Source organism: Mytilus californianus, unplaced genomic scaffold, assembly GCF_021869535.1.
Source record: "Mytilus californianus isolate M0D057914Y unplaced genomic scaffold, xbMytCali1.0.p SCAF_28, whole genome shotgun sequence".
In the NCBI taxonomy this organism is placed as follows: Eukaryota; Metazoa; Mollusca; class Bivalvia; order Mytilida; family Mytilidae; genus Mytilus; species Mytilus californianus.
In genome coordinates, this window is record NW_026262677.1 from 1,996,046 (window position 1) to 2,014,676 (window position 18,631).

General features: G+C 32.8%; 1 protein-coding gene across 6 annotated transcripts in view; it reads left to right on the forward strand.

Annotated features, from left to right (window-relative positions):
- Nucleotides 1–18,631, forward strand: part of LOC127732814 (uncharacterized) — a 55,693-nt gene that overhangs the window by 35,250 nt on the left and 1,812 nt on the right. Inside the window, exons 1-5 of one of the 6 annotated variants that reach the window (XM_052241984.1) lie at nt 3,934–4,037; nt 8,707–9,951; nt 10,693–10,723; nt 12,630–12,931; nt 13,818–13,845. The exons of 1 other annotated variant lie outside the window; for it this stretch is intronic. In XM_052241984.1, coding sequence (XP_052097944.1) covers nt 3,990–4,037; nt 8,707–9,951; nt 10,693–10,723; nt 12,630–12,931; nt 13,818–13,845 — 1,654 coding nt within the window. In that variant the 5' untranslated portion in view covers nt 3,934–3,989. Of the gene's footprint in view, nt 1–3,933; nt 4,038–8,706; nt 9,952–10,692; nt 10,724–12,629; nt 12,932–13,817; nt 13,846–18,631 lie in introns of those variants that run through there. 4 more of the 6 variants (XM_052241987.1, XM_052241986.1, XM_052241985.1 and 1 more) reach the window with 4 other exon arrangements.

The following is an 18,631-nucleotide window of genomic DNA, read 5'->3' on the forward strand; positions in this document are numbered from 1 at the left end:
AGCAAAGTCAAGAGCTCAAACACATCAAACGAAGGGATTACAACTGTCATATTCCTGACTTGGTACAGGCATTTCCTATGTAGAAAATGGTGGATTGAACCTGGTTTTAAAGCGCTAAACATCTCACTTGTACGACAGTTGCATCAAATTTAATAATATTGATAATGATGCGTGAACAAAACAAACAGGCACAATAGGTAAAAATGTCACAAATAAAGGTAAGAAGTCTAATTCGGTAGGTCACATTCAGGAAAAGGGAACGGGATTGCAGTTACGACATAAGGAACATATCTAATATCATCTATATAACAGATATTCCATAACGGTCAACCAACTCGTGATGGCGTCCGTAAAATTTACGAAGTGATGATTTCAGCTTCCCAATGCTTCACTATTGGGAAGCTGAAATCATCTCTTTTGTCGTAAAGTTTTGTTTTCAACCGACCCTCATTGTCAATTTCTAGATATAAATACTAATCAAGTGGCAAAATCAAATGACAAAACACATCAAACGAAGGGATTACAACTGTCATATTCCTGACTTGGTACAGGCATTTCCTATGTAGAAAATGGTGGATTGAACCTGGTTTTATAGCGCTAAACCTCTCACTTGTACGACAGTTGCATCAAATTTAATAATATTGATAATGATGCGTGAACAAAACAAACAGGCACAATAGGTAAAAATGTCACAAATACAGGTAAGAAGTCTAATTCGGTAGGTCACATTCAGGAAAAGGGAACGGGATTGCAGTTACGACATAAGGAACATATCTTATATCATCTATATAACAGATATTCCATAACGGTCAACCAACTCGTGATGGCGTCCGTAAAATTTACGAAGTGATGATTTCAGCTTCCCAATGCTTCACTATTGAGAATCTGAAATCATCTCTTTTGTCGTAAAGTTTTGTTTTCAACCGACTCTCATTGTCAATTTCTAGATATAAATCCTAATCAAGTGGCAAAGTCAAGAGCTCAAACACATCAAACGAAGGGATTACAACTGTCAAATTCCTGACTTGGTACAGGCATTTCCTATGTAGAAAATGGTGGATTGAACCTGGTTTTATAGCGCTAAACCTCTCACTTGTACGACAGTTGCATCAAATTTAATAATATTGATAATGATGCGTGAACAAAACAAACAGACACAATAGGTAAAAATGTCACAAATAAAGGTAAGAAGTCTAATTCGGTAGGTCACATTCAGGAAAAGGGAACGGAATTGCAGTTACGGCATAAGGAACATATCTAATATCATCTATATAACAGATATTCCATAACGGTCAACCAACTCGTGATGGTGTCCGTAAAATTTACGAAGTGATGAGTTAAAAATATGTGTTTGTTCAAATTAAAACAGCATTCTTTGACGATTTTGCGTTGAGTTTCGAAAATCATATTTCTAAATTCAAAAGATTTTTTTTTTCATAAATACTGCAACAGGTTTGCAATATCAATTCACACATTTGTTAGTACGTGCTCTTCATACATGTTTATGTACTCTAAATTATTAAAGCAGATTCTTTATTTTTATTCATCATATACAACATTGGTTTCTTAGAAAACATGTATATTTTCGCATTTAATTATTTTCAAGTTTAAATAAATAGCCTATGATTCTTAAACATAGTGCCATCAGAAATATTTCCTTGTTAGCTCAACTGGCCTAAAAGACCAAGTGAGCTTTTCTCATCACTTGGCGTCCGTCGTCAGTCGTCTTCTGTCGTCGTCGTTAACTTTTTACACTTTGAACTTTTCTAGAGAACCACAGAATGGAATGAAACCAAACATTCGTTAAAATTCCTTATGAGGTGCTGACCAAGTGTTGTTACTTTGTAGCTGATCCATCATCAAAGATGGCCGCCAAGTGGGGGACTTTGTTTAACATAGGACCCTATGGACAATACATACAAATGTCTTCTATTAGAGAACTTCTGAATGGAATGAAACCAAACATGGCATGAATGTTCCTTATGAGTGCTGACCAAGTGTTGTTACTTTGAAGCCAATCCACCATTCAAGATGGCAGCCAGAGAGGGACTTAGTCTAACATAGGACCCTATGGGTACATTCAAATGTCTTCATTTAGAGAACCACTGAATGTAATGAAATAAAACATGGCATGAATGTTCCTAATGAGGTGCTGACCAAGTGTTAATACTTAAACATGGAGCCTTAGCTCACACCGAACAGCAAGCTATAAAGGACCTCAAAATGACCTGTGTAAAACAAATTCAAACAGGAAAACAATGGTCTAATCTATTTACAAAACGAGAAATATCTATGAACTACAAAACAATTTTCAAATTATGTTTTTGCATGCGAATTTGCATACATATAACTAATTAGAGAAAAGGATACTGTACAATAGTTTTTGGAACAAAAAATTCAATTTCTCTAAATATTCTGTATCTCCTAACTCTGACTGTGTTTTTTCAATATTGCATCTACTCAAATGTTACTAGCATAAAAACATTTTGTGTATAATATGAATGAAGATTTGAATACATTTATTTTTTACAATGATATATGGTCGATTGCAAGTTCTATCGGATTCAACTGAAGAATTTAGTTTATTGTATCAAAATATCTATTAGCTAGTGCGTCCCTTTTTTCATTAATATATCCATATAGCTTCGACTGTCTATTTTAACAAATGTATTTTACATACATAACTAATATTGCATATTTGTATGTTGTTTGGAAACATGAGTAACCTACAACTCAATGGATTGAGAGTGCCGCTATAAAGTATTGCCAGATATCGGAATAAAGCTTTCTTTTGAAATTCACAGGATTCAGTTACTGTTTTACTTTTAGATATATGTTCTTTATGATTTTGAGATCTAGAAATCGGTCTACTGCTTGTGTCTCTTAATTTTAACAAATTGCCTTATATTCCAGTTTAGTTTGAATTTTTAGCAAGATATTGGATCATCTTTATAACACCTTGTCCTTAGTTTTCCATTTCGCCTCAATCTCGTAGCTGGTCTCGTGGTAGCATGTTTGCCTCAAGTGCGGGAGGTTGTGGGTTCAAACACCCACTGTGTCAATCCAAATACTCTAAAATTGGCATTTGCTACTTCTCCGCTCCGCACGCGGCATTAAGGAGAAAGATCAAATTCCGGTTACCTCGGATTCAGATTAATGTGTCAAGGTAGTGTGAATGTAACATGCGAACTAGCACGTTGAAAATGCGGATAATCGGGTCGTTCTAGTAAAAAAAGGGTTAATATTTATATCCAATTAACAGGTTTACGTCTTTCTTATCCATTTAATTTGCCACTGAACGTTAAACAGCCATCCATCATCATAATCATCCATTTTACTCCAATTGAAATATCACCTAGTGCTATACATGATTATATATATGTATCTGAATGTAGCATTGTACACAGTACCAGGCATACAATATGTCTTTTCATCCCTAGTCCTTAAATACAACGTTCATTATTTCAAAACATGATATTTTAACAATGTTATAACTTTGGTAGAATCTATCTGTCTTTTTTACTTATAACCCCAAGAAAAATATTGGCACCTACCAATACACTATTTAAGTCTTAAACTGCCTGGATAAAGATATCTTTTGGGTTTTTTTTCTCGAATCTTGATAGTAACGTAGGAAGATATAGCTACTATGGTTGTCTTTACTATTACAATTGACCACTCTTCTGTACAATATCATACTTATCATTGTAAAAAACGAGGTCAAGCTATTCAAATTGTAAGTGTGGGTTTCTTCCTGGAAGAATTTCACAGTTACAGTATAATACATATGTTCATAGATATGTTTAAAATACTTGATATTTATGGATAATTTTCGGATTCTCAATGTGATAATATTGGATGTAGTTATTCGGTTTATCTTATTTGTATCTCTGTCTATGTCGAATGAAATGATGATTTTACCATTTACAGTAATATTAAAACACTGGGTTGATTCGATTCTGACCTACGCTGAAGATACAGAAGACATCATGCCAAAGATTCTTTTTGCAGCAACACACAAGGATAGTTGTGATCAGGTAAATATTGATGATCTTCATATTGCTCAACTAACATATTATATGAACAGATGTTTTTTCATGATAGTAACATTAATATCTTCCAAAAGCTCCGAATGTAAACATTTGTACAACTTAGTAGTTATTCCTTTAGAAAAAATCCTTATGAATGATTGTAAATTAATTGTTTAAATATCATAAAAATGTTAAGGTATTTTTTAACAGAATGTTTATAAGATTAACAATAGTACAAATTGTGTGTGCTTTCATTTGTTTTGTTAAAATGGCGATTACGTTCGGTATTATAATTGGTATTGATTATACACTGCCCAAATTCGACTTTGTGGCGTATTATTCATTGTATTTGCAAGAATGTTATACACTGTAGTTCTGTGCTACCTCCTTTCTACGGTATTCATCTTTTAAATCAAGCTAATAATTTTGGTGATTGTCGTTCAAATGTTTCTCCCTTCCGTAATAAACTTATTGATACGGGTTATAAGTGAATAGTTGTTGTTAATCACTGCCTCTGGTATCCTTCGGGTAGATATAAATTTTCGTTTTCATATTTGGCATTGGAAAATGTCATTACTTCTTGTATTGAAATGCGTTGACTGCTGTATATTCCGATGAACTTTGAATAACCTTGAATAACGAATAAGTTGGGAAATATATATCCCATATGCAGGTGAAGTTGGTATATTGCTACTAAGGTGGGGGAAATTGATAATTTCAAAAATAAAATCGTCTCGGTTGTCATAGATTCTGGTACTGAGATGACTGCGTATGTCAAATTCGAGGTATAAGTCTAAAAATGAGGCGGAGGAAGCCTTGTCTGTTATTTCTTTAATTTCTAGTTCTCGGGGATATTTCAATGGAATCCAATGAGAAACGTTTGGATTGTTAATGGAAACAACATATGAATATATCTGAATGTGAAATTAGCAATTTGGTATAAGGTCTCAAAAGGTGACGTCACATTCAAGGAAAAGAGGACAGGATTGTGGCTTTAATTTAAACGTATCATTAGCGATACAGACCTTCTACCAGGGTCAAATTATTCATAAGGCTTTAAAAAACGTAATAATGGGTATATTCAACTAAACCAAAGCTGGATTCTAAAGTTAATTTTAACAATAAAAACAATTAAGTAGTTATATATGCTCCCTCAAAGCTAATAAATGCACGCAAACTCCGTTATTGCAGTCGTTCTAATATTCAAACAAATGTTTTATATTATATATTTCATAAAATTGTTCGAGTGTTCTTTCAATTTAGGCTGTATTTTGAGGGATTTATGGTTTAATATTTCAGTATTCCAACGAGTACACATTGTGCACCCCTGCATGCAGACTTATTCTTGTATATAAATGAAGCAAAATTCATACAAAATGCAAAAAAATGCTCTCAATAAATCATCAACTTTCTTACAATCTTCAATCGATGATCTTCTTAGCCTCGACATCTATTCGTGATTGTGGTCTAGGAAAGTCATATCCGTCTGTTATATTATAAACTTTCAAAAGGTCATGCGTTTATGTCCTTACACAAAATACGTTGGATGTGTATTGATTGATTATCTTGAAAACTATGATTTATTTATAAGTAGTATTTACTTTGAACTAGCTTTTATCAATTGAGATTACTTTTATATGGGTACTTTGTGTCTTCTGTTTTTATTTAGTTGGTTGTATTTGTGCTTCTAAACGATTAACTGTTTGTTCTTAAGTGTGCACTCATGTTAAGGCGGGGTTTCCAAGCTCACACAAATGATTAACCCCCAACTAATCTTGTATATGCCTGTCTGAAGTCGAGATCCTGAAATTCTATTGTTGTCGTTGGTTCATATCTTTTATTGAAACTTTTTGTAATTTGTAACATTTAATTTAGGCTGTTATTTTTTTATTTTTTTATTTTTTTTGTGATTGAATTGTTTCACATTTTTCATGTTGGGGCCTTTTATATGTGACAATACGGTATGGGGTTTTCTATTTGTTGAAGGCCGTACAGTTTACCAACCATTGCTTTTATCTTCGTCCTTTGAACTATGCTGGAAAATTGTCTCATTGGCAATCATAATACATATTCTTATTTTTATATTGTCTAGAATTAACAGGTTTTTATAAACATCTCTGGACGAAACCGTTGTGATATACTTAATCTTCTTTTTTATATTTAATATTGACCTAGGGTTCTTAAATTCTACATTGAGTTATGACAATTGTCTCCTAGTCGAGCAAATATCATATTAGAATTGATATCTCTTCTTTGACATACGCGGTCATCTCAGTACCAGAATCTATGACAAACGAGACGATTTTAATTTTGAAATTATCAATTTCCCCCACCTTAGTAGCAATATATCAACTTCACCTGCATATGGGATATATATTTCCCAACCTTTTCGGTATTCAAGAGCTTGCAGCTGCTACTCAGACTTTGTAAAACGTCACTTGAGTCTAAGTAGAAAGTTGATGAACCAGAGGTATGTCAAAGAACGTCTCGTCCTTTTTCTAAAAAAGTTATTCGGAAGGAAGACCTTGTTGATAAATATTCCGTATCAACTTCACAAATAATACACGATGGTCTTGAAGAATAGATTCTGGGTACTGACGTTGTTTATCATCTTAATAACGTGTTATAGTATACTTTTTTTTCCTTTATGAATATTATTTTTATTGTTTAGTCTGATTTTTTTTTGTTTTTTGTTTTTTGTTTTGGTTATATCCATTTGACGTGACTCTGTACTTATACATCCCGTCATTGTGGTATTGTGTTATGGTTAATTTTTGTATTCTCGTCTTTCGTTTTTGCTAATGTGCATTGTCTATATTCCCTTTTGTGTTTCTTTGATACATATGACGTGGCTCTGTACTTATACATCCCGTCATTGTGTTATTGTGCTATGGTAAATTTTTGTATTCTTGTCTTTCATTTTGCTAATATGCTTTGTCTATATGCCTTTTTGTGTCTCTTTGTTACATATTTGTTTGTTTTTATAGTGGTTAAGATTATAACACAATGTTGACTGCTATACCCTAATTTTTGACATTTTTACCTATTATGTCTGTTTGTTTTGTTCACACATCGTTGTCAATATAATGGAATTTAATACGAATGTTATTCAAGTGAGAGGTTTAGCTAGCTATAAAACCAGGTTAAATCCAATATTTTCTACACAGGAAAATGCCTGTACCAAGTCAGGAATTTGACAGTTGTTATCCATTCGTTTGATGTGTTTTAGCTTTTGATTTTGCCATTTGATTACGGACTTTCCGTTTTGAATTTTCCTCGGAGTTCGGTATTTTTGTTTTTTTACTTCTTTTTTTAAAGAACTATTTTCTAGTTGATTTGATTAAAGCAAATGCTGTTTATTTCATGCTGATAAATATCAGAGATGAGACATTTCCTATATAGAAAGTGTTATTCGAACTTAACTTGAAATGTTTCAACTAATTCTGATTTAAAAAAAACATGCAGTGGTATACTTAAAAAGGCAAATTCCACATTTGTGCCAGCCATACACAGTTTAAATAAAAGCAAAATATCTTTTGATAATTGTCAAACATACGTATTCGGGAAAAATCCTACATGCTTAGCATTGACAGTTCTGTCAAACCAACTGCATATTACCCCTCTTAATGTTAAGGCTCAATACTATCGATTTAAATAGTCTCGAGGATATTATGTGAACGTTAGTCCTTATCTTTGATATAAAAATAAGACTTTATAAATTCAGTGCTTCCAACGCGCTTTACCGGGTTAACATTAACTAGGAACGCTTGAAAACAAATGTTTTTTTCTTCTTTTGTTTAATATGATGTATGTTATGAGAATGGGATCTATACGTACCGTAGATACTTAACTTTCTTATTTGCAGTACTGTAAGGAGTCTTTCATTTCATAAATTCTTTAACGGGTGGGATTGTGCTTGATTTTCATATGATGAAGACATAATTTTTCAATCAGTTTAATTGAAGTCTGGAGCTGGCATGTCAGTAACTGCTAGTAGTCCTTTGGTAATTTATGTATCATTGTCATTTTGGTTAGTTTCTTTTGTTACCTATTCTTACATCGGACTCGGACTTCTTTTAAACTGAGTTTAAACAGGATTTTCTCGCTGTGTTGAAGACCCATTGGTGGCCTTCGGCTATTTTCTGCTCTTTGGTCGGGTTGTTGTCTCTTTGATTTGGTTTTTTCTCAATCGATATATGACTTTTGAACAGCGGTATACTACTGTTGCCTTTATTTGACATATTCCCCATTTCCATTCTCAATTTTATTTGATGTCAAGATATGCAAAACATCATAACACATGCCATGTTTAAATTCTTACACTGTTCGATACAAAGAAGTTTTATTCGAATATTCTCATCAAAGGAATGTTAATAACAAACAGGGTAGGGATAGTCGATTGGTGTTTGATATATTCTGATAATAAGATTCCTACGAGAAATAATATTATAAAGTAAAAAAAGGCATAGGTCATGATTTTATTTTGATTTAATAAGATGAAGTTAACATGGGTGACAATCGTCAAGTGTCGCTTATTACTGGATCACACTTCTAGTTTGTGGAAGGAATATTGTTTGCTCTATTGCTATTTTGACTGTTCATGTTTTCTAAAATTATTTTGACAAGAATACATAGTTTTCTTTATTAATTTACTTTTAGTTCTATATCCTTTCAGTCAAAGCTTTTGGCGCTGAAAACCAAATTTATCGAAACTGTTCAGCAGATGTTCTCTACATACGAGAAAAAAAGCCACATGGTTCTCGAGACCGTGTATTTTATTGATGCGCGAGATCCCAAAGACCCTGAAATAAAGGAAATGACTGATAAGGTTGTTTGTTTTGCAATGCAACAGTCTACATGGGGTAAATGGCGACCGATGCTATGGGTACCACTGGAAATACAAATTTCGAACATGAGATCGAAGAGCATTAATTTGATTAACAAAGGACAGCTTGAACAAGTGAACAAGCTGAATGGTGATCTAGCCTTAGACGAGGACCAGTTGGTATATTTCTTATTAGCTCATCATTCGCTAGGTAAACTGATATACTACGATCTGCCGGGCTTAAACCAGTTTATAGTCATTCATCCGCCTGCATTAGTTAACATTCTTAGAGCGTTTATCACCGATGACATGTTTTGGTCAGAAGAAACAAATCTCCAAAAAATTTTGCAAACATTGAGAAAATCTGGAAAAATCTACAAAAAGGATCTTCTACTTCTATGGGAACAACATGAATGTCAACAATACATTAAAGATAATAAGACAAAAGACTTTCTTATTTGCTTATTTGCTCACTTGGATATTCTTGTAGTCCCAAAAGGAATAAATCGAAGTCCTCCCGCTGCAGACTTTTATCTTGTTCCATGTATGGTAAATGCAGATTGTCCGGTTGACTTTATAGACTTTCATGAATTAAGTAATAAAACAATATGCTTAATATATTCGTTATCCATGCAATCCATTCCTACTTCTCTTGCTTACAAAATCATTGGAGGAGCAGCAGGTATTTGGCCTTTTAAGGAGGATGAAGACGGAAAACCATGTCTTTATCAAAAGGCTGCAATCTTGCATGCAGGTGACGACATGGAACTACGTGTGCATTTAGAAGACAAACGTATTATGGTTTATCTATCAAATAAGGAAACTATAGATTACATTTCACCTGATATTGCAGCAAGCATACAGGAATGTCTGACACAAACTCTTGAGTCGTCTCTACTGTTTTACTATAACAGCTTTGGAAAGAAAAAAACGCAAACTGATGTGAAGAAGTTGTTTGAGTTAAGTGGTGGTTTGCTTTGCAATAACAGTGTTTGCCACTTAGCTTTATCCGAGGCAAAATATTCGGTTTCTTGGAAATGCAGCCATAGATTGGAACATGATAGAAAGTACTTATTAAAATGGTATTTTGATAAAGTAAGTTCTTATTTGTGATTCAACTGATACTTCGTTGTCCAGGCATGCGGCATAGAATAAATAATGGTCTGCAATTAATTACTGTAAAAAGAAATTATTGACGTATATGTATATATATATGATTTGATCATTACTTTGATGTTTACTTATACATGAAAACTTGTTTTTATCAACTATATGTAAATTTGTTTTACATTCTCAGAAATATAATTAGTTATATATGAAAAAGGAGATGTGAATGATTGTCACTGAAACAATTATCCAACAGAGTTTAAATGAAGTGGATGAAAGCAGCTATAGGCAATAATATGGCCCTCAACAATGAGAAAAACCCATACCATATACATGATTTAGTCGGCTATAAAAGGCCTCGTTATTAAAAATGTCAACAAGGAAAAAAGAAAACTGACGGCCTAATTTATAATAAAATAATTTACAAAAAACAAATATAACAGACATGAACCAACGACAATCACTGAATTACCGGTTCCTGACTTTGGAGAGGCGCATAAAGAATGTGGTAGGGTTAAACCTGTTTATAAAAACCCAACCCTCCCCTAACCTGCAACAAAGGCTTTAAAACCGCAACATAAGAACAAACTGTAAACATCAGTTGCAATTGTCTTAACTCGAAAGATCAGTACGAGGCACAATGTATACATTTAACTTTACTATACAGTATCTTTATGATGCTAATATTGCGTAAACATATCAATCTATAATAAATCTACTTATTTTTAGGAACAGAAAACGTGTACAACTGACTGTCGAGGTAAGATAATAATAGACAGAAAATGTACCACATTGATTCGATTTTGACATCATATGATGCGGGGTGTTTTTCCCTCTACATTTATTATGTGTACCATCTGCCCAATGACTTCAAAATGTCCACGCGTAATTAAATGCATAGTAACATTTCGTATATATGCCATTACATTTATGTCTTCGGTAAATTAGCTTTGTTAAAATGCATATTAGAAACTTTTATTAATATTGATAGTAAGGCATCTAACAAAAGAACAGCCAAATTTTATTTTAATTTTAAGTTTTAACTTTGCTTGAGGGAGTTTCAATTTATTTTCTTAGAAATATTTGACACAATATAATACATTAAGCTTAGAATTTAAGAACAGTATGTGATAAATAATTTATCAAAGCACTGAATACTGATACCTTCGGTAACATACATTCCAATAGCATTGGGATATCGATTTGAAAGTATCTCGTGTATAGTTATTGTATTTCATATCTTGTTTTAGAGAATAATATATTTATTGTTTCTGATAACATTTCTCATTTTGACAAACTGTAAGGACTGTATGTTACCCTTTAGATTTTTTTTGGTCATAATTTCATGCATTCTTTACTTTTATAGTTTTGGTTTTTGAGCGTTACTTATGAAGGTAAATCTTTAAAAAATAAATGTTTGGAGCGCATTGTTTTTTTAAATGTTATTTCTTATAATCTTGAATCTTTTCATGATGTGTCTTTATTTAAACGCAGTACATGCATGCCTCGTGGTCTAAGATTTGAAGATACCGCAATTATATTGAAATTAACTGTAACAATTTCACTGCACCAAACGCGAAATTCGACAATTAATTTCTCTTTAGTAATGCTAGAGGCCGAAATATTTGAAAGTCCAAAATATAATAAAAAGACTGAAGAGCTCATTGAACCAAAAATAATCAATAGTAAAGCAAAGTCCGGATATGGAACCAGAGTCATGCTTGAATGAGATGTAATTCTTAATTAAATTTGGTTTCACAATTTATTCTTTAACAGCAAATTAAAAAATATAACATTATTCGTATGTTCATGCCTGTACTGAAGTACTGCATTTGTCTACTGAGCTGGTAGGACCATATATATTTCTCTCTCTCTCTCAATATATGTGTGTTTGTCTAATTTGTTAGTTCAATGATTGTATGTTGTTCGCCATCGTAAGTCTGGATTCTCATGACAGGTGATACGTGCATGAAGCAGGAGATAACGACCCTATCACACAATCTGTCTCTTTCGGTTTTGAGTTTCTGTAATTCCATCAGGATAAATATTGCATACTAGAATTCAACATTGATCTTTTATATGTTTCCGTTCATATATAACCTACATTCTAGATTTTAGGGCTAAATTGCGTTCATCTTATCTGTCAGATCATCCGTTCGCACGTTCGCCCGACCAATGTCAATGTAAATTAGATGTGTCAATGTTTATAAAATTGCACACCAAATATCATGATTCACCATTAGTGGTTGGCATTAATTTGACCTTATCACAATCGTAAACAGAATGTTGACTTCGCCGACGCCGGAAACAACATTCCTACGTCTCGCGTTTTGACTCGTTAAAGCGAAATTATAACTATAAAACTCTAATGTATAATGGTGAAGTTTTTACCAGACATTGGACAAGAAGTACTAACAGACTCTTCTCTACGTGTTACTAGACATGTGTGCTACCTAGAGGACCAATATGTTTATGTGCCGGCGCATAATATGAAATCAAATATGTGTTAAACACATTAAGAAAGCTCTCCTATAATAAGGACATATATTGTAACAATATAATTAAGTCGGAATCCCAACAAACATGAAATCTCGAAAAGCATAAATTAAGCGAAATTAGACAAATGCACATATGTAAACTAGTTTATAGCTGAGAATATTTTAAAGGTCCAGATGAGACGATGTTACACAAAGTACCAAATGATAAGCATCTAATGAGATTGACAAGTGAGATTGATATACATATGTTTGAGAAGGTATTGCGCCAGCTGGATTATACTGAAAACATAATAAAAGAGTGGAGGAGAATTGAATACCAATTTAGCAGTACTCACAATTTACTTAGTATCATGTTTATGGCACTTCATTATTGGAGAGAGAAAAAAAACTCCGATCTTGAAAATCCTGCTTTGTTTGATATAAACAAGGCTTTATCAACAACTAATGTTAACAAACATTCAATATGTCAGGTATGTTTTATGCCAACTTTTATTATAATTATACAAACACGTAATGTTTATACACATCTACTAGAAAAATAAAAGCACATCTTCTGTCCTGATGAAAACAATGGTGTACACACTGAAAAGTCTCATCTGTTTTAATGATCATAATTGATGTTATGTTAAAAGTATTAAAGATATAGGTTTTACTACAAGTATCACATAAACTAAACACTATTAATGAACCATCACAAAGAGGTCAAGATTAGGTAAAGCCGACAGACATGTTCACCTTACTAGCATTCCATTTGCCAAATGTAGTTGACCTTTTGCTTAAAGTATCTACGAAATCGACTTATAATTGCTTGCATCCACTTTATTTGAGCTTTGGTGCATAGTTGTCTCATTGCCAATCATACCTCATCTCCTTATTTTTGTATGAACCAGTAAACGTAACGTTTGCCAATGAACCATTAAAATCCCAGCCAGACATGTACACTTACAATCACACCAAATAGAGTCGACATATTATTATTTACAGAAACTAAACATTGAAGTCTGAAGCATCGATATCTTAAATCATCTGAAATATAAAGCTATATACAAATGATTTACATTGCCGGCGCTACCGCCGGATTGTAGTACTTAACTTACGCATCATTCTGCAACTTTTGTCGCAGGCGAGACAATAACTATATGAATATATACCCTTTGTCAGTTTCACTTAACTGAAAAGACTGATATATTACAAATAATTGTAATCAGACAAACACGATTTCATGTAAAAAGTAATTATTAATTTTTCAAAAGAACAAATAGTGACAGATTTATATTACGCAAATCATGTATCGTGTAAAAATTTGCTTACAAATGTTTCTTCCCTTTTTACCGTCTTCTAATTATTTATTTTCAGATTTTCAGAGAAGACACAACATTACATGGTAAATATGATTACATTTTATATAAGCTTTATTTTTCGTTTTGTCATTGTCTATAACGAAGTTCAAGTGAAATGTGATTCTATCCTTTGTTAGGTATCTCTTTTGACAAATTAAGCTTATTGGTCAGCACTTTTCTGTTGACTGAACATATTACTGATACGTTCATTTTATTTAAATTTACACTTTATATAGTGATTCAGATTATAACACAATGATGACTGCTGTACCCCTATTTTTGACATTTTTACCTATTATATGTCTGTTTGTTTTGTTCACACATCGCTGTCAATATTATGGAATTTTATGCAACTGTCAAACAAGTGAAAGGTTTAGCTAGCTATAAAAAAAGGTAAGATTCACCATTTTCTTCATAAGGTAATGCTTGTACCATGTCAGGAATATGACAATTGTTTTCCATTCGTTTGATGTGTTTCAGCTTTTGATTGTCATGATTGTGCCATTTTTTAAGGTATTAGAATTTTCATTGGAGTTCGGTATTTTTGTTCTTTGACTTTATTTCATTCATCGTTGATTTTTAGGTTTATAAAAAAAAACACCTCCTTCCGCAGCACTTTCAGAATACTTGCATGAGATGGTAATCGATTTAGTTTTCAATTTCCTTTCCAATTGTTGTGATTTGAACTCCATTGATGAATCGTAGGTATTAAAAACGCTTGTAATAAGAAATCCATAAAACTCAACTGTTCTTTTGACAACTTTACATATCGTTAACTAGATCGTGCATACCAGATGTATCATCAATAATTGCTCCTTATATTTTCCATTGAATAATCTTAGTCTTCGCAATCTCACTACTCTAATCGATTAGTAGAAAGAAAACGTTTTCAAATATAAAGGTAATAAGATACATTCAAGAAATACATAAAAAAAAACATACTAGTTTCATTGTGAGTCTTTTGTAGACGAAACGCGCATGTATCTGTTTTATCTGTGTTTTTCAAAGTTTTAGCATTAGTCAACAAACATAAAACCCCAGTCAGTAATCATATGAAAGACTTGAATTTAACCACCTAACATGCAGCTTTACCAGCTTATGCTTTACATCACCTATCAAGGAACAAAAATACTTGTGTAATATTTTTTAAAAAAGTCATGGATAAGGTTTAATTTTTTCAGAAAATATGTGTACCAAGTCAGGAATATGACAGCTGTTTTCCACATGTTTCATTGGTTGATAACGTTTAAGTTTGTCAGTTTTTATGAATTTACCTTGGATTTCGGATTTTTTGTTGTACTTTATGTTTAAACGCAACGGATATATTCCTAATGTCGTCCCCTTTTCCCGAATGTAACCTACCCAATTAGACTTATTACCGTGTTTGTACTAACATGAGTAACACGACGGGTGTCAAATGTGGATCAGAACCTGCTTACACTTCTGGAGCACCTGAGATCACTACCAGTTTTTGGTGGGGTTCGTGTTGCTTAGTCTTTAGTTTTCTATGTTATGTTTTGTACTATTCTCTGTCTGTTTGTCTTTTTATCTTTTTTAGCCTCGGCTCGACTTATGAGTTTTAATGTCCCTCTGGTATCTTTTGCCTCTCTTTTAAAATCAAAAATACAAAAAAAAACTGCCTTTGATTAAAATACAAAACGCATATTTAGTTTTTTTACAGAATTGAACCTTGGATTATGGGCGGATTGTACCCTCGGAAAATGATAGTCCACCAGCAATGACGCTTTATCAATTTTCACTCTTTCTTTTTATCTTAATTTTTGAATGCATGATGAAATGGGGAAATTTTAACATTGATAGATTATGTTGCCTCTCATTCATAGATCGTTTACTAAACAAACATGTGCCACATATGGAGCAGGATCTGCCTACCTTCTTTTTTGTTTTTATCCATGGCAACATTCTGCATTATTTACCACAAAATATTGCAAAAAGGGGGATGAAAATGGCACATTTTCATCAAAATTTGGTTCTAACTAGAATTTCAATGCCTTTAAAAAGTTACATCACAAAAATACTGAACTCCGAGGAAAACTCAAAACGGAAAGTCCCTAATCAAATGGCAATATCAAAAGCACAAACACATCAAACGAATGGACAACAACTGTCATATTCCTGACTTGTATAGTGATACCTTTTCGGAAACTGTTGACATTACTTTACCAAATGATCAAATAAAAAATTGGCGTCTTTTCGTAAAATTAATCACAAAGTTCGTGCGACAAAACGTTGGAAAAAAAAGAATAATAATTGCCGGACCAATGTTTGGTATGGATATCAAAATACGGACTGTCATACAGAAAACAGCCCGTATTACATACATAACATTATCTTGATGTTCCTATAAACCCACTACGAAGACTAGTTTAATCTTCAGCTATCCAAAAATGAATTTTATTGCGCACTAGCTCTCATATTTGAAAAATCCACAGTGGCCAAAATGCTAACCTACACACCTAACTGTGGTGTGCTACCTCAATATGAAATTTTTCCCCCTGCCTCACATTTTAATAAATTGTCTGCGTTCTACTAACTGTAACGATTAAAGTGGTACCTTAGTTTTTGAAATTGTTTCAGTAATAAAGATTTTATGAAGGTTAGCAATTGATTTTGAAACGCGACAAAAGCTAATAAAAAAAAATGCTTGATCAAAGTGTAAAACCTCAAGTCTGTCTCATTTTTGGGATAAATTTCAAAACCTTTCCCTGTTTTCTGTTTGAAATCATAAAATTACCTTAAAAGAGGAAAAAGTGTACAATTTTTAGGTATTTGAAAGCACTTATAGGTCAGTTTTGCTGTAAAAAGCATACAAAACCCTGGTTTCGAAACTCTCAATTAGGGTATAAATTTCTAACAGCACTGGCATATCTAAATTTAATTCATGCCAAATTATAAATATAAAATCCTGCTAAAAATGTTTATTTGACTTATTCGCATGCAAAAATATAAAGCGATACATTCTGAGGCTATCATATAAAGCGCAATCTTTGGTTACAAGGGCGAAGCTAATAGAGTACAAATTTAAGACCAAAACATGTCTTAGTGTCAAAATGTGTATATTTGGTTGCTTGGGACAGTAAACAATAAGATTAAAATGTTTTGCCATCCTAGCAGATTTTTTCCCTTCAGAACTAAAATAAGAACCTAACAGAAACAAAAGATTTGTGGTAAAATTTATCTTAAAAAGTGTATTTCTGTGCTTTCTGGTGTGCCATAAGGTAGCACTCCACTGTTAGAAAATAAAATTAAAATTGAACCACAAAATGTTTAATAATCTTCTACTCCTGGCTTTCTAATACATTAAGCCAACTGTTTGTGTCATATATGTGCATATGTATGTAATCAGTATCTTTCATAGATTTGATTTTCAAAAGTTAAATATATAATTCCTTTTTTGTGAATCCATGGCCACATTTTGCATTTATTTTCCATAAAATATTGCAAAAAGGGAGATGAAAATGTCACATTTTCTCCCAACATTTGGTTCAAATTAGAATTTCAATGTCTTTAAGTGATAACTTTTCTGAAACTGTTGATATTACTTTACCCAATGATCAAATAAAAAATGGGTGTTATTCGCCTCATGTTTTTGTACAATTTATTGCACACTAGCTCTCATATTTGAAAAATCCACAGGGGCCAAAATGCGAAACTACACACCTAACTGTGGTGTGATGCCTGACGTGGGACAGGTACATGCATACATAAGGTGGATGGGTTAACCATGTTAGCGGGATCCCAACCCTCCACCTAACCTGGGACAGTGATGTAAAAGAACAACATAAGAACGAACTGTAAAAATCAGTTGAAAAATCTGTTTAATATCTTGACTTACATTTAGAAAGTGACAATGCGGTTCAGTACATTTGTTTTATATTCGTTTGATGTGTTTCGATTTAGCCACTTTATAAGGAACTTAAATTTTGAATTTTCCTTGGAGTTCGGTATGTTTGTTATTTTACTATTTGGGAATATAACTTTACGACAAAAGGGATGATTTCAGTTTCCAGATGTGAAGTTTCTATTTCTATCATTGTGTCTATGTAGCAATCATTCCAGAAGTGCCTGCATATGGAGTATATATATCCCCGATGATACAATATTCCAGAGCTTGCGTTTCCAATCATGATTTATTTGATGGAAGCTTCTAGACCAGGAGTTACAAGTCGTGAAGTTGAAATCATCCTTACGATTTTTTCACGGACGCCATAACGAGTTGATTGACCAGTAAGGCAGATTCAAAATGGAAAGTCCTTTATCAAAAGGCAAAATCCAAAACTGAATCACGTCAAACAAATGAAAAACAACTGTCATATTCCTGACTTGATACAGGCCTTTCCTCATATAAACAAATTGTCGATTAAACCTCTCCCTTGTATGATAGTCAAATAGAATTCCATTATAATGACAGCAATGTGTGAGCAAAACAAACAGACAGAAAGGGTAAAAGTGTCAAAAATTGGAGTAAAGCAGTCAAAATTATGTTATAATCTTAATCACTATAAGAACAAAGAAATATGTATACAAAGAAAAACACAATGACACAAAGTTCCTCTATAGACAAAGCATATGAATACTGAACCACGCTAAAGAATAGAGTAAACAGTAAAGGTTAAAAAAACACAAGGACAAATTAAAAGAACATAATAAACAACGTCAATAGATATAAGAAAATGTGGTATGAGTCCCAATGAGGCAACTCTCCATCCAAGTCACAATTTGTAAAGGTAAACCAATAAAGCCTCAATACCTAGAATCTTTCCTTCAAGCGCATCATGTATTTCATCTATAAAAGCATGCATTGCGATT